This window comes from Balaenoptera physalus (assembly GCF_965194825.1).
Source record: "Balaenoptera physalus genome assembly, chromosome: 8".
NCBI lineage: Eukaryota > Metazoa > Chordata > Mammalia > Artiodactyla > Balaenopteridae > Balaenoptera > Balaenoptera physalus.
Window position 1 is genome coordinate 119,536,546 of NC_138887.1, and position 25,093 is coordinate 119,561,638.

General features: G+C 40.1%; 1 protein-coding gene and 1 pseudogene across 30 annotated transcripts in view; one reads left to right on the forward strand and one right to left on the reverse strand.

The window, feature by feature from the left end:
- KMT2C (lysine methyltransferase 2C) overlaps positions 1–25,093 on the reverse strand; it is a 275,535-nt gene that overhangs the window by 29,992 nt on the left and 220,450 nt on the right. For 24 of the 29 annotated variants that reach the window (XR_014267064.1, XM_082473737.1, XM_082473736.1 and 21 more), the window contains 13 exons: positions 24,763–24,810; positions 23,639–23,776; positions 23,425–23,457; positions 23,211–23,327; positions 17,787–17,919; positions 17,340–17,554; positions 15,603–15,676; positions 14,270–14,452; positions 11,632–13,509; positions 10,887–11,179; positions 7,611–9,433; positions 6,396–6,507; positions 1,530–1,608 (listed from right to left, as the gene is read on the reverse strand). Coding sequence is in view for 28 of the 29 variants with exons in the window: in XM_082473737.1 (XP_082329863.1) it covers positions 1,530–1,608; positions 6,396–6,507; positions 7,611–9,433; positions 10,887–11,179; positions 11,632–13,509; positions 14,270–14,452; positions 15,603–15,676; positions 17,340–17,554; positions 17,787–17,919; positions 23,211–23,327; positions 23,425–23,457; positions 23,639–23,776; positions 24,763–24,810 (5,126 nt within the window). In the remaining variant the exon portion in view is untranslated. The remainder of the gene's footprint in view (positions 1–1,529; positions 1,609–6,395; positions 6,508–7,610; positions 9,434–10,886; positions 11,180–11,631; positions 13,510–14,269; positions 14,453–15,602; positions 15,677–17,339; positions 17,555–17,786; positions 17,920–23,210; positions 23,328–23,424; positions 23,458–23,638; positions 23,777–24,762; positions 24,811–25,093) is intronic. The other 5 variants (XM_082473735.1, XM_082473720.1, XM_082473724.1 and 2 more) reach the window with 2 other exon arrangements.
- On the forward strand, positions 21,194–21,504 carry LOC309666395 (small ribosomal subunit protein eS27 pseudogene; annotated as a pseudogene). The gene has a single exon. The product of its transcript is annotated as a small ribosomal subunit protein eS27 pseudogene (transcript).

Consider the following 25,093-nt stretch of genomic DNA (forward strand, 5'->3'; position numbering starts at 1 on the left):
GAAAAAAAACTTTAAAAAAATGAAAAAGAAAAAAAGAAATGGAAAGAGAGAAGAACTTTAATTTCTTATGACATCTTTAAAACTTTCATTTTTATAAATAGTAGAATGAATTTTGTGGTGACAACCTAATTTCTGAACATTGTAAACTATCTCTGAACTGTTATATTTGCTAGATTTCAGTTGAAAAACAATTATGTTTGAAGTAAGGGGTTATTCATCAGAAATATAATGTAGGGCAAATCAAATAGTGTTCGTATTATACTTAGTTAAAGATCCACGTAAAACCCCACTTTTTGATGAAATCTACCTGGTTTCTTCTGCAACTAAGACTGAAACATGGGTTCCAGATTTACTAAATTCCACTCCACAACACAAAGTTATTTATGAACAAAAACCAATATCTCTAACAGACACAAATAATAAAACAAATATATACTAATTTAAAAAGTTACTCTTATTTTCTCATTAAATCTGTCTTATATCTTCCAGGGAGACCAAACAGTCATCATCTCACAATTCCCTGGCAACAGTCTGATAAATAGAATTAACTTTGAAAAAGCATTTACCGAGTTGTCACAAATTCTGTTAGATATGAGCTGTATACAAGGTAATGACTAAAAATGATACCAGCACCCAGAATGTACTACATGTAAACCATATGATACTGCAAAGCAGGTGGTGTAACATTTAACAGATCAGGAAACAGAAGTTAAAAAATTTGCACAATAAACTCATAGTGGAACTCAGATTATTTTAAAACTCAGCTATGAAGCCTATGCTTTTTCCACTGTGTCAGATGGTCTCTCTTTTTTAATCAAAAGAATATAATTATCAGCATAATAAATCTGAAGTGTTAACTGGCAGGGCGAAAAAGAAAGTGCCAAAAAGACATAAAGAAAACAGGTAGCTTTCTCTCTTTCTTCCCCCCACCCAGGCAGATATTTGAAAAAAAAAAAAAAAAAGAAGAAGAAGAAGAAAACACAGTATGAAATGAGCAGTTCTACTTTCCTGGATATTGCTTGACACTAAATATTTAAATATTTACACTTTTTAAAGCCGATTATTGTGAACAGTAAATATTTCAAAAACTAAATTATTCCGAGGAATAAACTGTAGAACATGACTATCTGTATCTAAATAAAATGATTATAATCATTACTTTCTACATTTTATAGCAGTTTTACATTTAAATGTAATGAATGAATTCTAAAATGCAGGACATGAAAATATCTCTGTGGAGTTGAAAGTAAATAAAAGCACACCCCCAAACCCTAAGCATTTGGCTTCCCTCCAAGTGACCTTCTACCCTTAAATATATGGATCCTTTTCAGAAACTGTCAATTTTTAAACTTTGTCTTTCCCTTAAAAAATAATAAAATGTCTTTATTTCTGCTGAGCCGATAATATTGGTACATCCCTGGCAGTGTTCTAGGACTTCTACTATTTTTTGGAAGAGGCCTCACCATAAAGAAGAGCGAGAGACACAGGAAAACGTGCATTCTTAAGCGACTAGTTACAAGCAGCAGTACCTGAGTAACTGCCTGTGGAAGGAGAGTCTGGCCATCACCAGTCTGTGTTCCAGTCACCGACTGGCCCATAAAGGGGAACCTGTGAAAAGGAAGTACTAAGCATCAAATGATAAGCATTTGGAACTAACATTATTTTTAAGTGCTTAACAATTTTATCTTCCCGGGAAGAAAGAGTAATGGCAGTGTCTTCCTCATCAAAAACATTTACTAAAGCCCTGTTTTTTGTATCCCAACCTCACTACACAATTCTGTGAAGTGTGGATTCTTACTACCCTCATTTTACTTTTGATGAAGAGGAAGAGTCAGAGAGATTAAATGACTTTCCCCACAGTGACGAGTGGGGCAGCGATGCGATGCCGATGAGGCTGTCCCAGGGGCTCCACGTGGTTTTACGTCTCATTATACCTCAAAGTTAATTCAAGCCTTTTAGATGAAAAATACAAGGAAGACAATTTTCTTAGAATTTATGTACTAAAACTATTTGTTCCAATCTTTATTTAAAAATAGTTGGTAGCTTACAAAAAATTCTTGCATCCTAAAACGAAAGATGTATCTCAATTGAGAAGTTTCATACATTTTTTTAAAACATCTTTTTGGAGTATAATTGCTTTACAATGGTGTGTTAGTTTCTGCTTTATAACAAAGTGAATCAGTTACACATATACATATGTTCCCATATCTCTTCCCTCTTGCGTCTCCCTCCCTCCCTATCCCACCCCTCTAGGTGGTCACAAACCACCAAGCTGATCTCCCTGTGCTATGCAGCTGCTTCCCACTAGCTATCTATTTTACATTTGGTAGTGTATATATGTCCATGCCACTCTCTCACTTTCTCCCAGCTTACCCTTCCCCCTCCCCGTGTCCTCAAGTCCATTCTCTAGTAGGTCTGTGTCTTTATTCCCATCTTACCCCTAGGTTCTTCATGACCTTTTTTTTTTTCCCCTTAGATTCCATATATATGTGTTAGCATACGGTATTTGTTTTTCTCTTTCTGACTTATTTCACTCTGTATGACAGACTCTAGGTCCATCCACCTCACTACAAATAACTCAATTTCGTTTCTTTTTATGGCTGAGTAATATTCCATTGTATATATGTGCCACATCTTCTTTATCCATTCATCTGTTGATGGACACTTAGGTTGCTTCCATGTCCTGGCTACTGTAAATAGAGCTGCAATGAACATTTTGGTACATGACTCCTTTTGAATTATGGTTTTCTCAGGGTATATGCCCAGTAGTGGGATTGCTGGGTCATATGGTAGTTCTATTTTTAGTTTTTTAAGGAACCTCCATACTGTTCTCCATAGTGGCTGTATCAATTTACACTCCCACCAACAGTGTAAGAGTGTTCCCTTTTCTCCACACCCTCTCCAGCATTTATTGTTTCTAGATTTTTTGATGATGGCGATTCTGACTTCATACATTTTTTAAAATGGATGGCTAGTGGGAAGCAGCTGCATAGCACAGGGAGATCAGCTCGGTGATTTGTGACCACCTAGAGGGGTGGGATAGGGAGGGTGGGAGGGAGGCTCAAGAGGAGGGGATATGGGGATATACGTACACATATAGCTGATTCACTTTGTTGTACAGCAGAAACTAATACAACACTGTAAAGCATTTATACTCCAATAAAGATGTGAAAAAAATAAATCAATAAAAAAGAAAAAAGTTTCATACATTTTTATATCTAAATGTTAAAGCAAACCAAAAGCTGGTCACTGACCAAGAAAAAGTCTATATGGTTCAAAATATCTGGCAAAACGTTACTTACTCTAATTAAAAACTTCACAGAAACATTACTGCTTTGATGAAAACACTGCCCCTAGAATTACCAAATGCGTCAACATAACAAGATTATATTTTGCCAATTATTTATCAAACACTGTACCTTAATATCTGAGTACTATCAGAATTTGGAACATATGCTTTTTAATATTTTTACTCAGCTTTTTGATTCATCTGTTACCCCCTGGCTCCACTACAGCCCTGGTGTGGAATAATCTCATAATCACAAAAGCACTCACTGTCTATCACCCTCAGTCAACTTATGACACCACCTGAAGGAAGGACCATCACCTCTACTTCTTCAAAGTGCTCAGCAGAAGGGCTAACAACACACCTGATGACTAACAGATCAGTGTACCTGAGTGATATAGACATGATGCTGAAGGAGCAGGGGTTCTGATTATCAGGTCCATATTTTAAAGTACGTACAGAATTAAATTTAGCATTTCCTTCTGTTTTGACTATGCGCAGCAAACTACAATATTATCAACAGTACTGTGACTTTGCACCAAGAGAACTCACATCATTTTCATAGCAAAAGTTGTTGCACATACCTAATAGGTCATTTAAGTTCATCACTATTTTGAAATTATGGTAGTTATTAGACCTACTGCCAAATTTATTAATGCATTAGAGAAGCACCATATGCTGTAACTTTTATATTTAACTATATTTCAAATATAATTGATTTCCTCTGTAAAACCAATGTTTCTGGTTTTGCATTAAAATATTCTGAGGAGTTCAGGCTTCACTGGGATGTCAAAAAAGTTCATGACATAAAAAAGTTAAGAAGCCCTGTGACACAGAAATAGTGTTAACAGACGTTGTGCAATAATGAAAATCGGGACTTCCCTGGTGGTGCAGTGGTAGAGAATCCACCTGCCAGTGCAGGCGACACAGGTTCAAACCCTGGTCCAGGAAGGTCTCACACGCCGTGGAGCAACTAAGCCTGTGTGCCACAACTACTGAGTCTGCGCTCTAGAGCCCACAAGCCACAACTACTGAAGCCCACGTGCCACAACTACTGAAGCCCGCGCACCTAGAGCCTGTGCTCTGCAACAAGAGAAGCCACCGCAATGAGAAGCCTGTGCACCACAACCAAGAGCAGCCCCCGCTCGCCGCAACTAGAGAAAGCCTGTGCGCAGCAACGAAGACCCAGTGCAGCCAAAAATAAATAATAAATAAATAATTAATTTAAAAAAAAACTGAGGAGCCTTCCAGAATAAGCTCTCACTGGCCAAGAATGGTCAATTTGAACATCGCTAAGGTTAATAGCTGCAACAGATTAAGAAACATATCAAATGTATTTTAAAAAAATAAAATAAAATAATGAAAATCATTAGAAACTACAATCTCTTCTTTGATCTCAACAATGCTTCTTGGAATTCCCTGGTGGTGCAGTGGTTGAGAATCTGCCTGCCAATGCAGGGGACACGGGTTTGAGCCCTGGTCTGGGAAGATCCCACATGCCGCGGAGAAACTAGGCCCGTGAGCCACAACTACTGAGCCTGCGCTTCTGGAGCCTGTGCTCCGCAACAAGAGAGGCCGCGATAGTGAGAGGCCCGCGCACTGCGATGAAGAGTGGCCCCCACTTGCCACAACTAGAGAAAGCCCTTGCACAGAAACGAAGACCCAACACAGCCATAAATAAATAAATAAATAAAATAAATAAACCCAAAGTTTAAAAAAAATAAATAAATAACTTAAGAAAAGACAATATAGTTTAAAAAAAAGAATCCGCCTGCCAGTGCAGGGGACATGGGTTCCATTCCTGGTCCAGGAAGATCCCAATGCCGCAGAGCAACTAAGCCTGTGCGCCACAACTACTGAGCCTGTGCTCTAGAGCCCACAAGCCACAACTACTGAGCCTGCGCTCTATAGCCGGCGAGCCACAACTACTGAGCCCGCGTGCCTAGAGCCCGTGCTCTGCAACAAGAGAAGCCACCACAATGAGAAGCCTGCGCACCGCAACGAAGAGTAGCCCTCGCTCGCCGCAACTAGAGAAAGCCCACGCGCAGCAACAAAGACCTGACGCAGACATAAATAAATTAATTTAAAAAACAAAAACAAACCAAAAAAATGCTTCTTAACCATTTCCAAAGTATCTCAACAAAGCACCTTTAAGGTTCCCAATTTATCTGAAAGATCATGTTTATCATAAATTCATGTAGATTTCATATTCAATTCCATAATCATCCACATTCAACAAGATAATTAAGCTAAACTGCGGCTCTATGCCTACTCTATTGAAAGAGGTTCTCAAACAGCAATATGCATAAGAATTGCCCACGGCGCTCACTAAAACTACAGACATACAAGCACCATCTCCAGATATTCTGATTCAGTAGGTTTGCGGTTGAGTAAATGAACCTGCATTTTTTAAAAAAACTACCACATAATTCTGATGATGGTCCATGAGCAAAACTTCAGAAACACTACCTGTGGTTATTTAATACCCCTTAGGGGGTGTAAATACCTAATTTCAGAAATTCAGATACTCAGATAACTCATAATCTTCTCTAATGTATAATTTTCCATTTTTTCTGCTAATAGTGAAAAGGCTTATAAAAGTTTCCAAATGCTAACTTTCAAATATCCTCTGATGGAATAAAAAATAGTCACAGGCTGAAATAAACTATCTTTTGTTCTCAGCACAGAACAGTTTAACTTCTATTTTCCTGCTTATCCTCTCACCCTCGCCTATTCAGGACGAAGGAACTCTGTCCCATGCAGCTTTTGGTTAGCATTAACTAGTCTAAAGGTATTTAAACAGGCATACACTTAAATACTTTGGATTTCCTGCTTAATCAAGTCAATTTTTCAAACCATTCTATGATGTTTTATTATGTTTACCCTGAAACGAATGGAAATGTAATCTTTACATTTGTACAGCATTTTGCATTTGATCATATTCAGCTGACATCACAACCAATTGAAATATTTATTGTTCATTCCTAGAATACAAGTTTTGAGTTACTATATGCTCCTTCTAGTAACCAGTAATAATTTCATGCACTTCTTTTTTTTTTTTTCATGCACTTCTTGATGCACAGTAAGAATGAGAAATATCTTCACCTACCTGTTCATAACCATTGGTGGCATGCCCATATTGTTTTGTGCCATTACTTTATTTATGCCTTTAAGGGCCACCATTTTGGCTTTCATTATAGGATCTGTAATTGCATCAAAATCTAAAGAAGAAATATATTTTAAAGTTATTATTTCATAGTATTTGGTTCAAGTGACACTAAAAGGTAACACAACTATCACAAACATGATGTAACTTACAGACTCTTAGTCCTCACTATTTAATCATCACTATTGTAGGTCTCTATACCAGGTAAGGAAGGAATTATGAGATGGCAAGAACCTCATCCTGAATTTAATCCCATCTAAGTGACCCACACTTTTAATACGTTAGTACTGCAAGAATCAAAACAAGGTGCTTGTCAAATATGAGAGCGATTGTACCAGTAATCTAAAGCAATGCAATTCCTTTCATCCAAACTTTCACAATTCTAAGCAGAATTGCTTCTTCAGTAATGTTCCACCATGAATGAGAATTTGCAGTTATTACCAATACTAAGGAATTCCACTAAATTGGTTATTACTCTTTACGAGAAAAATGTATCAATTTCTTACAAGAAACATAGGCTACTGACAAAAGACCTCTTTGCATATAAATAAAAATGAAATGGACCAATATGATGGAACTGGTAATGTACGAAGGACAGAAGGTCAGTTTTACTGTTTAGAAGAAAGCATTCCTTGGACATGTGTCCTTTGATCGCTAATTCTTTCTCTTAGAGGCACTCAGGTATTTTTACTGCATTGCTGTTCTACTGGGGGGGGGGCCTTCCCCAAATTAGTAAGCTATTGCAAGTAAGTTAAAGAGCTTCATATAACCAAAAAAAAATGCCAAGCATTCATTGTGCATAATAGGACAGTAAGAAGTTTACTCCTCGCACAGTTCCTTTAAATTCACCTTTCAGTGACTCTGAAAATACATGGTAATAATGGTTAGAAGGCAGGAACTAAAAAAGATTTATTTCTATTAAACAATCCCATAAAAGACAGACTTGAGAAAGTCTGAAACTCAGAGTTTTGAATCTCCTGATGAACCTGGGAGGAATCTAAAACTCCTAATCACGTTCATTTCAAAGCTGAAGGAGGAACAGAAAGACGGCCCTCAGTGCTCTAGTCCACATGTAATCTAATACACAAATCTTGTAAGCACACCGCATCCCACCCCATGCCCACAGTAATTATTTCTGAAACTCTGAGGAATTCCTACCGATATTCGGGAAGAACGGTTCAGACCGCTGACGGATCATGGCTTGCATCTGTCTTTGCTGTTGCTGTTCTTGTCTCTCTTGATCCAAAAGGTCCTGCAGAAGTAGAGGCTGCTCCTCCAGAAGGAGGGGCCTCTCTCTATTCTGCTGGGCGGCCGTCTGAGGGACCATCAGCTGCTGGGGCCCAGACATGCCACTGGCCGCAGACGGGCTTGTCAGAGGTACAGTCTGATTCACGGGCTTTCCTGTTCCAAAACTGCGATGCACTGCTGGCTGACCCTGAATGAATCCTGGACTCACCTGCACACCCTGAGGGAAAGTATGGTTTAATCTAGGGACTACTGTCACATTAGAACTCAAGGTATTATCCAAAGCATGACCAGGCGGAGTCATTAGAGGGGGAGGCAAACTTGACACGTGACTGGACGGTGAGGCCGGCAAAGTCGGTGGTGGAGACCCCAATGGCCTAACGTCTGAATTATCAGATTTTTCATTAGCAAGTAAACTTGAGAGAACTGGAGTTGATCCAGGTATGCTGCAAGAGTTTATCACATCTTCAGCAGGCAGCTGAGTGGACCCACGAACACTAGTGTTGGAGCCAGCCGTTTCTCGATTAGTTCTTTTCTCAAGTAGATCTGCATCACAGGACTGCAGAGAAGCCTGTTCCCCATCATTCGCGTCTGCATGAGCAGGGGCCTGTGGGCAGGGGGCGTCAACAGCATCTTTACCCTCATCACTTTTCTCACTTTCACATTTGGTTTCCCCTTTAGAATCTGGAGACAGTACTTCTGTTTTAATCTCACTGCTGACAGCGGCTTTTTTCCAAGGAGAATGTTTATCAGAAGGAACCATACTTTTGTCATCTTGCTCCTTTTTTGGGGGTTCAACAGATACACACTGATTATCTAACTTATCGTCAATTGGAACATTAAGGTCTAGTTCCTCGTTAAACATGCTTTTCTTATCTCCCAGGTCAAGTTCTGGATCTGTATAGGCGATGATATCAAATTCTCCTGACCGTAAGAGGTCATCCAGGTTGGGATCATTAGTTTCCAAATTACCTAAAGTATCCAATTCATCTCCCTTGCCATCCTCTGTGTCTAGATTTAAATTTTCCAGATCTTCATCATCTAAGTCTCTGACTTCAACCCCCTCGAGGTCTTTGACATCTAGTTCTTTGGCAGACGGGTCATTAGAATCAAGCTTCTCTTCGAGACCGCCAGAAGACGGGGTGCTTATCTGTACATTATCAGATGTTGCTTCAGCTGGTGTAGATGTCGACAAAGGGGCCTCTGCAAACTCACCCCCTAAGGGGTGGCTCAGAGACCTCATGACCACAGAAGATGAATGCACAGGGTGTCTTTGCTCTTGCTGAGATGGTGGCACTTGTTCCAAGTTTGGATGCACAGGCAGCTGATGAGGGAGACCTTGGGAAGGCCGTCTCATGGGGTCTGTGTGCCTAGGGCCTGGAAAGTCTGGCCGGGGAATGAAGTTTCCATGTCTTGGATGAGAAGGTGCCTCTATAACGTTGCCAGGAGAAGTGGGGAAGGGCATCCGAGGCCTTCCATCAGGGGTCCTGTGCCTCAATTCAATAAATGCTTGGCCTAGTATGTTATGCTGTTGAACTGACAGGCTCTGTGGTGGAAAATGTGGAGGAAGTCCACCTGGATTATTCGCTTGTGAGTTATTTAAAGGCCTGGGCATATCTACAGACATAGATCTTCTCAGCTGTGGAGGAACTCCAGATCCTTGTATTTGTTGAGGAGGTACAAGGAAGCGTTCCTGACTTGACAAGGTACCGTGACTACCTCCTGGAAATCCAAATCTAAAAGAAGACATTAAAAGAGCATAGGGTCAATATAAAGTATTATGCTGAATTTAGAGTTAGGTTGATAAAAAGGAAAAGTTTTAGATTAAACGCAGATACAAAATTAATGTTGCCAAATACAATGACTTAGCAAAAATAAAATTATCACCATTAGCAACTACTTATAAAGTATCTACATGCAAGTAAATTTTTGCCAAGTACCCTATAATAAATACCATATCTGAGCTCTAAAGGCATATGATCTAACAGATAACAAAGACAAAGCAAAGCCACCAGGCAGGTGGAATCAGTTGCTTAGAAATCAGCATATACTATTGGAGTTGCAAAAGAGTCCATTTCTTTTTTCTATATTTAGGGAGGCTATGATACGGAGGAAGCTGATTTGGGGGGAATGCTTGAATGAAGGTAGGAGGTCTAATGAATCGTACTAGAGAGACTTTATAGGCCTCTGCACATGAGAAAACAAAGGCATGATGACTGGACAGGTTAACCTATTATTTGCTTGAAAGGAATGAGGACTGGGGGTAGTAAGACAAAGAATGATAGGCATTATCTGCAAAGATTTAGTAAATGAATAAATTATAGAAATACTTTTATTTATATTGTACCTCATTCTAGAAAAAACTAAAGGCAATTTACAAATAAATATAAAACAGAGCAACAGGCAAAAGTGAGGAGAAAGAAAAAAGGAAAACAAGGGTAAGACTCTAACATGGAGGTAGGTATTAGACTAAAAACTATATCTGATAAAATGAAAAGCATATGTTAAAGAAATATTATTATATTATAATAATATAATACCTTATTATAACTCAGGCCTACATTTGGCTTTGATTGTTCTACTAGCCACTTCAAAGATGGAAACCACTCATCACAAAAAATTCCTACAGGAAAACATCCTTTCAATTTGGAAATTTCCACAAATATTTACCATGTAAATTAAAATGAAAAATCTGAGGAGAGAATAATTCTCACTCATCACATCACAGGAGGCTTTGAAGGAATATGGCAGTTACATTTTAAAGGTTTGACTGGTAGGATAAACTACATCGCTGTGGCTGTGACGTAAGGCTAGTACAGTCAACATTTGATGACAAAGGGAGTGCTTTTACACTCTTTGAGTACTGAGGGGTTTAAAGAAAAACCCACAACCTCTCATTAGTGAAAAATAATGTTGATCATATCTCAAAGGGATCAAAAAGTAAAAAACAGCATAAACTTCTTGATTATGAGTAATTTCAAAGAATATATATACATATGTGTGTGTATATATATATACACACACATATATATTAAAAAGACACTGAATCCCTTTGCTGTACACCTGAAACTAACACAACATTGTAAATTAACTATACTACAATTAAAAAATGGTCCAAAACGAAATAATTTCAGTTGTGCATTCCCTTCTATTAGCAATTTAAATCTGGCATGAAACTAACAGCATTACCTGAATCCATGAGGTCTCATCCCCATACCAGTAACATCAGGAGTATAGGGTCCACGCGGATCCTTTGGGAAAACAGCGTATCTAGGCCCTAGAGGAGGGCCAACGGGAGAGCTGATGCTCCCAGGATAGGGGGGTGGAGGCCTAGTAAAAGCCCGGCTGACGCTCTCCGGCTGCCAGTGCTGCAGGGGCCCCGGATGCAGCACTGCTCCTGGGTCCTGTGACCCTTTCTCCTGTCGACCTGCCAGTTTCTTCTGCTGTTGCTGCTGGAGGATGATTTCACGTAACTTCTGTCGCTGAATGAAAAGAAACAAAAGATGACCGGGACTTTTTAAAAAGTAATGGCTTTTTAAGTCTCAATGCTTCGGATGCTTGACTTTGGTAATGTTTAAAATATCGTAATATTTCAAAGTATGATAAAACACTAGTTAACACTTGAATATTCAATCGGTTATAAAAAATAAAGTGATGATTTGGGTCCTTTTCCTTGCCATACAACTATCACAAAACTGAACCTTTCATATTTAAGAATTTCCCTACCAACTCATGAAAATTGAAATTAGATAAAAGAATTAAGTCCAATTCATCAGTGTTGATTTTACTGATTTCATTTTTCTTCTTTGCAGTATGACAAATTCTACAGAAAAGATCGACTTTAACAGCTGTATATAAATTACTCAATTCGATAAAATGAATAGCTTTCTCAAATAATACATTTAAAACATCTGAGAACATCCAACCTGTTTACCTGTCTCAATTTCTCTGTATCTGCTTGAGACATGTTTACAGTGCTCTGTGTATCGGTGACTCCTGAGGTCGGTACAGGTCCAGGAAGCTGGGACACACCAGAGAACTGCTGGCCTTGAGAATTCATGGGTGAGTTGGAAGGTGCGCTGAAGCTCCCCTCTGATCTAGGCCGTGGCTGATCAGCGACATCATGGGCAACCTGACTTGTTCCGAAAGAGTCAGACTGAGATCTCGGAGTCGTGGGAGGCTGATCATAGGGCTCACGAGGGGCAGATGGGGAGACACGGCTAAAAGTGTCTGGAAGACCAGGTCCAGGTGGCCTGGGTGTCTGGGAACGCGCATCAGGTGGCCTTACCAAAGGGCCAGGGAAGGGTGCCCCTCGATTTTGTGCTGCCTGCAGGAAAGGGTCCTGATTTGGCATGAGGACTGGTCTTGTCATTGAGGACCTAGTAAAACCCTCTGAAATCCTTGGCCTTGGTATTGCTGGTGGTTGGGGGTACGGAACAGAAATTCCAGGTCTCGGCGTTCCAGGAGGGTGAGCCCGTGGATCAGAGCGTCTCTGATTAGCTGCAGACGTAACAAACAAGTCTGTTTGCGCAGACGGCCTTGGGGTCGGTGCCTGCTGACTATACGGATCAATGGTGGTGGGCCGGGGAGTTCCAGGAGGTTGAGAATAGGGGTCTGGATTGGAGCGAGATGTTCCTGGGGGTTGGGAATAGGAATCTACAACAGGTCGTGGAGTTCCTGGAGGTTGGGAATATGGGTCCTGAGATGTTGGCCTTGATATGGCTCCAGGCTGGGAAAAAGCCCTTGAAGGATGAGTAAAAGATTCATTCACTGCCGGATGTGGGGTGAGGGGAGGCTGGCTATATGGATCACTTGACTGGTTATGAGAAAAGTTATCTATAGGTCGTGGTGTCAAAGCAGGCCTTTCATAAGGGTCGACAGACAATCGCCTTGGTGCCTGTGACACTGACCCATAAGGGTCCTGGGAGGATGGAGGCGGCTGCATTGGAGCTTTAAAAGGTCCGGGGCCACTATCAAGAGGTGCAGGTGTCAACAAGGGTCGAGCATATGGATCAGGTATCCGTTGTCTCTGAAACGCGTCTGCCCTAGGAGATGGTTTAGTAAAGTGGTCACTGGTTCCAGACGCTAGAGGACCTTTTGCAGTTTGTTCAGAAACTACAGGTGACCGGGGCAGGCCTAAGGGTTTGGGAAACGGATCTGTCATCACAGGCCTAGGTGTGTCTGGAGGCTTTGCATAGGGGTCACTACTTGCTGCGGAGGAAGAACATAAATCTCTGACTGGGGACGGCCTGTTTGCTGTTGTCTCGCTCATTTGAGTGGGCCTCGATACGGATGATAAAGGTGCACAGTTTTCCACCAGTGCAGAATTTCTTCTGGAAAAACCATGGCCCCCAGGAGGTGGTCTTGGGGTACCAACCATTTTCGCATAAGGATCCACTGGAGATGGCGGCCGGGAGTTAGAAGGTCCGGGGGAAAACATCTGTGGGGAAGGCGGCTGAGAAGCCTGCGCCTGCGACAGACTCTCCGGGACGGAGACCCGGGACGGCGCCGGAGGAGGAGGTGGCACCTGTGGTTTCACAAACACGTCATCTGGTGGCGCGGCAGCGGGGGTGCCGGGCAGCGGCTTTGCAAACAGGTCCTTAGGGAAGGGCTGCGCAGGAGACACGCTTGCAGGGCCAGGCTGCGGGGTCCCGGGGCTGTGGACCCCCGCGCTGGGCGCGTCTGGGCCGGGCTGGCCCGGAGGAGGCTGAGCGCCGAGCTGCTGCTGCTGCTGCTGCTGTTCGCTCTTCACCTGCTCCAGCTTCTGGGTGGCTTCCATTTTCGCCTGCTGCTTGCTTTTCTGGCGCATTTGCTGTTGAAACAGGAAAGAAAACACAGTCATGTGGCTAAGGAAGAACACAGCTGTCACGGGGCAGGGGGGGACAGCAACAGAAAATTTATTTGTTTGACATCATCAGTTTCCAGATGGCTCCCCTATTATAAATTCCTCAAGAGGAGAGACTATCATTCATCAGAGTGTACCGAATGTCTACGGCAATATTGTTTATAATATTTACTAAAACTTCCCCAAATCAACTTAAATATATTTTATTGAGAAAGGAAAGTCTATTTTAAATCAAATTTTTATATTCTAGTCAGAACTACAGCTGAAACTATATCATAAATAGCTCTTTTCTCAAAAAGCAAAAATTCAATTTTAAAAAGCAAATTCTTTTTTTTTTAATTAATTAATTAATTAATTTATCTTTTTATTTTTGGCCGCGTTGGGTCTTCGTTGCTGGGCGGGCTTTCTCTAGTTGCGGCGAGGGGGGGCTACTCTTCATTGCGGTGCGCGGGCTTCTCACTGCGGTGGCTCCTCTTGTTGCGGAGCACGGGCTCTAGGCACGTGGGCTTCAGTAGTTGCGGCACGCGGGCTCAGTAGTTGTGGCTCGCGGGCTCTAGAGTGCAGTCTCAGTAGTTGTGGTGCATGGGCTTAGTTGCTCCATGGCATGTGGGATCTTCCCGGACCAGGGCTCGAACCCATGTCCCCTGCACTGGCAGGCAGATTCTTAACCACTGCACCACTAGGGAAGTCCTAAAAAGCCAATTCTTAAAGAAACAGAAACACACACCTGTCTGAATTTCCATTCCTGTTCATGTTCCGATTCTCTCTGCTTTAGTGGATCTTTAAAAAGATCTGAATCAATACGAGAGCTGGGATCGATGCTGTCTTGCTGTTGCTGCCTTTTCATGGAATCATTTGACATCTGTACTTTATTAATGCGTAAAGCAGCTCTGTTATCTCTGGCTTTTTGCTTTGAGAAAAGGAGAAGAAAATTATCTCCCAGTATATGTTAAAATTAAATAAAACTATGACAAACTTTATCATACAAAAGCAAGAAAAAGTTGGGTTAAATAGTTGAAAACAGTTGAAATATGAATCTTGAGAACTTACAGCCTCTTGTGTGAAAAGATCTGGACACTACCCCACTTTTCCCTTTTATAAGGCAAGTTTCAACTGAAGACCTATTTCCATCTCTCTATCTGAACCAGGCTAGAGAACCCAGGTGTTATCTAATATTTTCAATCCTAATTTTCGTTAACAGACTCTTCAAAAATGGAACGATTAATATCTCTCTCAATTTAGAGAAAAGGAAAATGCCAAATCAATCCTCCAAATCTAAAATCTGGAATCTGAAGCTTAACGTTAAAAAAAGAAAAATCATTTAGCAATATTAAAAATATCCTGCCATTACCTCTGCCAGTCAAGGTAATAAAACAAAACAAAGCATCATCAGCACGTTCCCCCACCCAAATTTTTTGCTTTATCCAAGCAGTCATTATCACTGACAGTATGCCTGCTGAAGATTAAAGTAGAAAATAAGTGCATGTATTTTTCAAAACGATAATGCAGATATAATATGCTTTCAAATGAAACCAAGGCTTTGGATCCAGTTGACAATCTTAATTTGGCTCTTTGGGAGAAAATAAATCACCATCTGAACTGTGAATCTTATAAAATACCCTAATAATTCCTGGCCAAGTCCATGTTTCAAAAGGTCCTTAAAGGTGTCCAGGTATACCCCTTTCAAGATTCTCTACTAAACCTAATACAAAAAGAGCTTATTGTGGAAGAAACTGAGGCACATTAATGTGGCTGCAAAATGTAGTACTCTTTCGAACAGATAAAACAATTTAAAAGTGAAATGAATTAAACATGCTCCTAGGATAAGTGATTTCAATCTTCAACATACTGGTTCTATTAACCAGCTTATGAAAATGTCACCCTCTATATTAAGACATCATGAGTTAGGAAAACACTATAAAACAGAGCTGTTTATTAGTTGTACAAGTATTTTACGTATGTTTTTTGGAATGGGAAATCTTTTTATTAACCTAAGACAACAATAATAAGATTCACATATTGTGTCTGAAGGCATGATACATAGGCGTTTTTTTAAATACCACGTATGGTGCTCTTTCCTGCGAGCTTGCTTTTCTCCACAGCTTGGCAATCTGCTTCACTCTAGTAGTCCAGTCTGCAACAAAAGAACACAGTAGACACATTCACAGAGCCACGGTAATGGTGCGTCTTAATCAAAAGGTTGATAAACTGCTAACAGTTAAACTTATTCTGCCCATATTTTCATAAATGAATAGTCCTGTATTTAGTTCTTTGTACAGTATAAAGTACAGTATATGTTTGGTCTGTACAGCAGACCAAACATATTTCTGAATGGAGTGCTGCCTCATTAACAATCTCACCTGTGGAGTTGGGAAGTTTCTAAATCAAAGTTCTAAGCAGCCAAGATAAAGTTAAGCCAAACATAATAAATTCCCTCAACCATGTAAGATGCTACCAGGACCAAAGCTAAAAGTTTTGGAAAACATCTGTACTCAAGAGAAGCCTATCAAGTTGACCAAAAGGAAGTAATCATTATTAAAAATAAGCATCTCATCAGCACTTGTGCACAACGAAGACAGGGAAAAGCAATGATTTCAAGCCACTTCTATGAAACTCAGCATGAGGACAGTACACAAAATGAAATCTGGGTGAGATCAACAGTTAGCAATAAATGTAGAAATGCTTTTGTCCATATTTATAAAAAGAAAGCTTCGAAACAGCCAGTGAAAATGGAAATCAGCTGCAGACCAACAGCCTTAACATGGTATTTCATGAGGTTCTAGAATCACACAGTACATCTATTAAAGAAAATTACTTTAAAAAAAGGAAACCTACAGCTTCAATCTAAGGACAATTTTTACACTGACACTAAGTGACTTAATAGAACCAGATATACTCATCTCTAAGCAGCAAATAAAAATGTGGTTTAAAAAAAAAAAAACAAAAAAACCCTTAAGGAATGTGTATACTGCTTTAACAGACAGCCCTGCATTAAACCACTGATTTCTCTTGTTAGATAAGGTAGCATTTATTTCTATGCATAATAAATAAAGCACTACAAGGCGGCCAAACCAAAAAGGCCAAACCTAAAAAGACAGGGTCATCCATAAGAAACCCACTTTTAAGTACTCCCCTAGTAATTTACAAGAGCCATATGACAGCTGGGAGACTATTGCAAGACAAAGCTGAAGGGGCCTTTTCAAATCCTAGTTTGTCTTGCAACATGAACTCAAGATCCTAAATGAGCATTTGCTTACAAATACTCTGTAAGTGACATTAATCCAAATGTTTCATCCTCTTGCTAATGAGAATTTTCAAAAATGGTACCACTGTACCATCTGCTTTTTTCAAATGGGCTGGGAAGTTGGGAAGAAGGGGAAATAATTCTGAGTTAGTTTCAATGTGAACAATACTTAGAGTGGAGTGGAGTCTGATTTAGCCTAACATAATACTTCTGATTAAATGACAAGCTTTTTATTCTAGGAATTTTCTCGTACAATTACACGTATAACACAACACTGACTTCCATGTATTTGAAAAGACTGCTAGGAGCTGGAATCACTTCATTAATTGAAATTAACTTCTGGGAAATATGCAAATCGGTACAGGGCTTAGGATGAAGAAAAGGCAAGATGTTTCTGGATATCTAGGGAATCTTCACATTGTGCAGAGTCACACTAGATACAAATTAATGGTGATACACGGGCTCTCTATTATAGTTAAGACAAGAACAAAAAAAGCCTGTCATGTGTGGGAAAGCTGGTCATATGTAAAGCAGTGATATATCTGTGACTTACCCGGGAATTCTTCCTTTAGGTTGGGGAAATTAATATTTGTGTAGAGAACTGGTGCTACTGTTGCCATTTCACCCAGGGCCTCCTCTTTCTCCCACTTGAGTGTACTTCTCTGGGCATTTGACATTGTATCATTTTCTCCTTCCATAGTGGGCGCTGATGATGTCCAAGAGCCGTTAGGGTCACTTGCCATTGGATTAAATGCTGGATTTTTATCCCTGGCAAGAAATAAACAACTTTACTTCATAAACATAACTTTCTAAGTACTATGGTCAAGTACAATTTCATTAAACCTATTATTATTACAAAATAGTTAAAATGTTTGATGATTTTTAGCAAAGATCACAATGAGTGCAACACACTAACACTGTGCACAATCACTCAGACTAATAACCATTCATATAACAAAAATGATTTACGTTTCCGTAGAAAGGGGAGGCTTTTAAATACCTGGCATCAGTGTAGGGGGCCTGCGCTACAGCAGAGAAAGTTCCCAGTCCACTTCCAGGAGGCAAAGAATTATGTGCGAGATGAGGACTGGGTCCAATAAGGCCATTCATGAGTGGCATCCGTGAAAAAACATCTTAAAAGAAGAAAGCAGTAATTTTTGCATATTATGAAAAAATAATTAAAAAGCAGTGGAAATATTTCTAAATAAAAATGCATACTACTACTTAAAAGTAGGATTTTCCCCCAATATTATACTGTAAAATATCGCTTAAAGAGTGACTTGGTTATGAAATTTTGAAATATGGACTCTATAATTCTGTTTACTTCATTATGGTGTAATGGAAGTAGCATGTGTTTTGGAGTCTGACAGCCCTGAGCTTGAATCTCAATTCTGCTACTTGTGACAAGCAGAATCAAGCACTGCTTCTATAAAACGAAGGTGTTCTACAATGTAACTGGCGTACCGCACATGCAGTTTTCAGCACAGTGCCTGCTGTGCAGTAAGGATGCAGTACATGCGAGCTCTAAAAAAGGAATCAATCTCAACAAATGCTAGTGAGTTGTATCAAATACTCTTCTTCACGCAAAATTTACAAACAGATGTCCCTTATATGAAAAAAACACCTATTATTCTTAAATTGGCACTTTCTCTAAAGCAGTTTGGAACAACAAGCAATATTTCATCTACCATTATAAACTGGACGACTACTGTTAAAAATAAATAATTTCTGTTTTTGACCTAATTTTCATTACTTGCAGTTTCAGCCCCCAAATGTATTTTAATTCTCATTCCAGTACCTTCACGTCTTCTTTCTAAATAGACATTAGGCAAACCATAATAAGACCACCTTGTGTTTCTCTGAACTCTCCACAAGCATATAACTCCAACCCTTATTGTGACCATCTGTTTTCCTAAACTATTTGGAAATAAGCCAACTGTCCTTAACCAAGCAGGTTTCCAGCAAAAAACAAAACAAAAAAAACACCTTTTTTTGGTGTACCTTCAAAAAACCCTTCCATAAACTTACAGTGGTAATCATTTCACGATGTATGTCAAATCACTATGCTGTACACCCTAAACTATGCAGTGCTGTATGTCAACTATATCTCAATAAAACTGGAAGGTGGGGAGAAAACCCTTCCAATTTAAAGACATAATAAATACATGGCCTCTACTTACGTTATAACACTCAGAACAACCCTAGGAGATCCACAACCGCATCGCCAGTTAATTATACAAATGAAAATCAGTTACAAAGTTGGTTAATACTTGGCACACCTGGTATAGTGACAGAGAACTCCTAACCCGATCACTTGCCAAGCTATTAGAAAAAATAATGAAGATAAGTGTCTTGCCCACATAACGTTCTACACTACATAATGTCCTTTCAGCCAAACCAGACCCTCAGTTACAACTCTCAAGTTTGTCTGAGGACACTGGGGCTGACTGCCCGCAGCTTTTCAGGCTTTGTCTCAAGGACAGTGGTCCTGGAACCATCTGACTTCCAGGTTAGGGCTTCTCCTGCAGAACGGCAGAGCTGGGCCCACTGGATCTGGACTCCACAACAAGTGTCTCAGGACACTTAAGTTCACTCCAAGGATCGGATTAAGAAGCAAGATTTCTGCATTTATTCCAAGTAGAATGCTACTTCTATTTTTAACTTTAGAGAAAAGTAGGTTCCACTAAGGAATATATTTTATTGAAAAATATCAAATGCTTTTCATGTAGATAGGATAAAGAAAAGCTCCCTTCCTGGTAGTGAGAATGTGATCTATCCTGGAGCTATCAGCACTGACTACTGTAACTGCAATACGACTATACTGAAACCTTACATAATAACAATAGCTATTACTCATTAGTAATTTAGTATATGCCTGGCACTGTTCTAAAACCTTTACGTGTGTTAATTAACTCTTTGGTCCTCACAACCATGCCATGAAATGGGTTATTACGCGTAGTTCCATTTACGCAAAAAGACCCAGAGAAATTAAATAACTTAAGTACACGTAAATAAATGCAAAGCATTTTCCCTTTGTTATTATTTTAATTAGGAAGTGGTCTTTTTCCCATTCTCTCAAGTCTACCATACCTGGTCATACTAGTATCTTTTTCAAGGCATGAACCATGGTAAGAATTGCAAAGTCACTTCATGTAACTTTCACCTAAAGTGATTTCAAGTTACTGTCTCAATCTTCTTGAAATTTCCCTTCTCCGCTTTCCTTCCTGACCTTCTGTAAAACTGTCAACACATCACACTCTGCCCTTCTCCTCATCGCTCCTACTAAGTTGTTCCACTGAAGATCACAACAATCTTATCATCCAGTGAAACAACACCTTTCATCCTACTTGACCCTACAACCTGTCTGATGATCGTCACTGCTAAGATCCTATACCTCTCACTCAGTGTCTCCATCTCTCAGTTTTTTTCACTTCCACCTAATGCTTAAAAAGGGGAAAGGAGTGTATAATTGCATACCTAATATAAATCAGTTGACTTAAGCATATAACTCATTATTTAATTAAAAAGAGTTCTTCAAGATTCTGTACTCTACTGGCAGTATATTCTCTTAAGAAACCTCACCCTTCCAACCACTACACAGACAATTCCTAAATTTTCATCTATAGCCTTGAACAATTGCAACTGCCTGTAAGTCAGAACAATATGTCCCATTTCTAACTAAAAATGGCCTAAAACTAAATTCATTACATCTCCACTACCCTCCCCCTACAACACACACACACACGCACACATGCACACACGTGCGCGTTTCTTTGTTCCATGTTTCTAGTTTACAGCATGACCGGTTATCCTCTAGGCAAGCCTGGCTTATATATAGTATAGTTCAATTTATTTCCTTTTTCCTCACATCTTACATCCATTTGGTAGCACTATCCTACTTATTCTAACATCACTGTCTCTCAAATCCATTTCCTCCTTTCAATTAGCACTGCAGACATATTTAAATGGAGCCCAAATTCTAACTCAGTCCCAACTGCAATAAACTCATTAGTACAACTCTTCCTTTCTCAAATCCATTTCCAATATTGACATCAGAGCTACTCTGCCAAAACATGTAACTCATCAGGTCATTTCACTGGTGTGAGGTCTCCAGTGCCTCTCAGAAACCTGGAGAAAAAACGGCCAACTGCCAATGCCTAGCTGTCTAGACACAATTCAGTCCCATGTGTACTTTTTGTTCTGCCTTCTTAAACACTGCCCACTTACCTCTCTTTCTTTGCTCTGGAAAATGTTAGAGTTGCCATTCTTGAATATCTGTGTGGTCTCCCTGCATGTGACCTGATCATGCTTTATCCTTAAATTATTATTCTTTCAAACATGAATGCTGAAATCTCAGCGACTCCTACACACACAAAAAAATCAACCCCACCTTTCCGACGGTGATGACCTCCCCACGAGAACATGCCTCTCGCAAAGGATCTCCTTCATCCCTCTCCAGAAGAGAAGAGGAAACACAAGAAGCGCCTGGTGCAGAGCCCCAATTCCTATTTCATGGATGTGAAATGCCCAGGATGCTATAAAATCACCACCGTCTTTAGCCATGCACAAACAGTAGTTTTGTGTGTTGGCTGCTCTACTGTCCTCTGCCAGCCTACAGGAGGAAAAGCAAGGCTTACAGAAGGCTGCTCCTCCAGACGGAAGCAGCACTAAAAGCTGCTGGAATCAAGATGAATGGGAAGCCATCCCAATAAACATATTTCGGGTAAAAAAAAAAAAAAAAAAAAAATCAGCTGCCCCCAACCTGCAAAACCTTATTAAAAATGAGACTGCACAGTGAAATGATTTAAACAATGATCATAAAACCTTTTATAAAGGAATACATCTTTAAATGCCTTGATTTCTGAAATACATACTTTTAGTTTCAGAAAACATGGAGATAGTTTTTTGTATATGTTGAGAAGAGAAATATTGAAGAGTTCTTAATCATGAAGACAGCATACGGGGACAATTAAGGCAAGAAGCACTTACGATGGGCCTGCTTTACCCAAATGTAAATCACATGTTTAGTCTATAGCAAAACTCGAGGTAAATTTACGTTTAGAGGCTAAACTGGTAGAAACTAAAATTTTTCAATTACGTGCATTATAGAATTTTTCATGTATACACAAAGTTGGTAGTAAAGATAACATTAAATTATTTGCACATTTCAGCACTTACACACAAACGGTGTATGAGCTTATAAAAGTATCATTATAAATTATTCAATTCAGTATATAATCATGAAGCAGTGACAACAGGATATAGAGAAATGACCCAATATTCAAATCATCAAGAATACACACCACCGGGGCTTCCCTGGTGGCGCAGTGGTTGGGAGTCTGCCTGCCAGTACAGGGGACACGGGTTCGAGCCCTGGTCTGGGAGGATCCCACGTGCCACGGAGCAGCTAGGCCCGTGAGCCACAATTACTGAGCCTGCGCGTCTGGAGCCTGTGCTCCGCAACAAGAGAGGCCGCAATAATGAGAGGCCCACGCACCGCGATGAAGAGTGGCCCCCGCTTGCCACAACTAGAGAAAGCCCTCACACAGAAACGAAGACCCAACACAGCCATAAATAATAAATAAATAAATAAATAAAATTAAAAAAAAAAAGAATACACACCACCATCTCCCTTCTATAGGAGATTCCCAGACCTGCAGCACTACCACCTTACCTACCTACTCCCACAAATTTTAATTCTAGCCTATCAGATTTTAGCTCTCCAGGCAGAGGGAGAAAGGAAAGCCTTAAACTTGTTTTGCAAGTAGTTACAAATAGGCAGAAGAAAGTGGATTAAACAAAATAGGCAAATTTCCACAGAATTAGGAATTTCATAGTCGACAGTGGTAGAAAGGCCACTGATTTACTCTGAAAGTATGTACTAAGGACATATTCTGTGGTAAGGGATACAGTGGTGAAGACAGATGTGACCCAAGCCTTCAGGGAGCTCACCATCTAAAGGGAAAACCAGAATCACCCAAACAGTCATTTATATCTGCACCACATGCTACCAATGAAAAGCATGGGGCAGGTGTGGAGGTGGTGATTTGCTAACCACTGAGGAAATGACAGTGAAACTGAGACCAGATGGATGAGTCTAAGGCAGCCAGGTGAGGGGGGAGCAGTTCTCCAAACATCTCTGCAGGAAGGACTGAGTATAAGTGAGCTGCGACTAGGACTGGGGGACGGGAAGAAGGCAGGCAGGCACTGTTAATAGTGGCGCTGCAGATCAAGTGAGCAGAAGAGTTCTGGCCATAAACAGAATCGCCGATTTCCAGGGGATGTCAGGGAGGTAGGTGTGTAACTGAGGGAAATTCAGAGATCAGTACTCTTCCATCGGCACGAAAGAGGGCTTTCTGCCGGGAGTGTGTGTGCGTGGTGACTGAGGGGCCACACTTACGACGCTTTTCGAGAGGCGACGTACCCTGAGCGTGCACAGGCAGCAGCTGAGGCGCAGGGGGGTGTGGTACGGGCGCTGCCTGCGTGGCTGCAGGACTAAGCACAGCGGTAAACAAGTCCTCCACATCCTTTCCTCCAAGCTCTAGGAGATAGTTCCAATGACAGTACGATTAAAGGGCTACAGAGCCAAAGCACAGGGAATTCCATTCTTATAAACTAAAAAATCAAAACACAAATACCTGGAATTTTATACAACTTTCCAAGAATTGCTCCTAGGATAAAATAAAGAGGTGGAAATATTAACAACTATCATTTCAATATACGGATACAAAACAGCATTTGACATAAAATTATCAGAAGAGAAGTTAAATTGTAAATAAGCATGCAGAAATCTTTGAAAATCATATTTACTCATGTCTTTTAGAAAGCCTAGATGTAGGGCAAATATTTTACCATCTGTGACCATTTTGTCTAGTTCAGGGCTGAGGATGCCATCGAGCTGCTCTTCACTTAATGGTCGTGAACTCTGACTGACACTTGGCTGAGGCAAAGAGGAAGGATCATCAGCGCCGGCACCAATGTCTATTCCAGCTAGAGGAGCAATGCATGCATATTAGAAAGTGAATTCTGAATACTCACGCAAAATGCACTACACTCTTTACCTGCATTAAGACACAACAATATGATTAAAACAGAGCAATGAAAAGCCTGTAATTCTGAATTAATCTGGATTCCTACATCAATCTGGAGAGTCAATCGGTAAAAATTAGGCACAATGTATCTATAAACTTGGGTGCCGCTTAAAGTTATAGTTTAATCAGTGCAAACACATTCCCTGAGAAACAAAAGAACACATCTGGTTCTAAAGTGCTAATTTCCACCAAAAAAATAAGCAGCAGATTATTAAGACAGGACCCTCTAAGAAGAATCAATATACAATTAACTGCTTAAACTTAGAAGATAGTGTTTCAAATGTATGGTTCAACTTATCATATGCAGTTTGTGAAACAAGTTTCACACAAATTAATGAAAAGCTCTAAAATTCTTAATGCCTTGTAAAAATTATCCTTTTGTGAATAATTTCAACTACAGATCATATTTTTGAAATATTCTGTAGTCAAAAACAATATACAGATTATGTTTATTACATGCTTTATCTCATATAAATTGGTTTTTAAGCAAAAGTCACATTTAAAACTGGTTTATCTACTTTACCATGCTTCCTCAATATTACTGCTATCAAAAAGTAAAATTTCATCTGCTCTTATCTGGAACTTATCTGCTCTTATAGGAACTAACTCTATAATATTTGGGTAATCTTATAAATTACATATTAACATGAATAAAACCATTCATTAAAAAAAAAAAACGAACACTACAGAGAAAGTCATCCAAAGCACAGTACAGTTGTACCATGCTTTAGCTGCACGCACAAAGGGAAAAGCAAAGTTGGATTAGTGACAAATTAGCACTATAACAAATACACATGCACCTACAGGTTGTTTCAGCTGAAATCACTATTTAAAAAAAAAAAAGACTACTTCTAGTCAGCCGTCATCCACTGCTCAGGTTCTTACCAAATGGACAAGATGAGCTCTCAACCTGGAAAGTGCATAAATCAAGACCTACAAGACCCAAACCAAATAAAATGGATGATTACCACGGGAGCAGGGGACGGTGCAAACAAGAGAAGAAACAGGCACAGCAGGACTCTAAGGCAACAGGCCTTAAATCTGATGCAATTAGACAGACAGCAGAAATTAACTAACTTGCTATTTCCCCTCTTAAAGCTGGAAAGCCAAGGCAGATCAAATAAAATGATGAGTTCTTTGACAAAGGAAGGGGAGGGGAGGGGAGGGGAGGGAAGGGGAGGGGGGAGGGAAGGAGGGAAGGAGGGAAGGAAGGAAG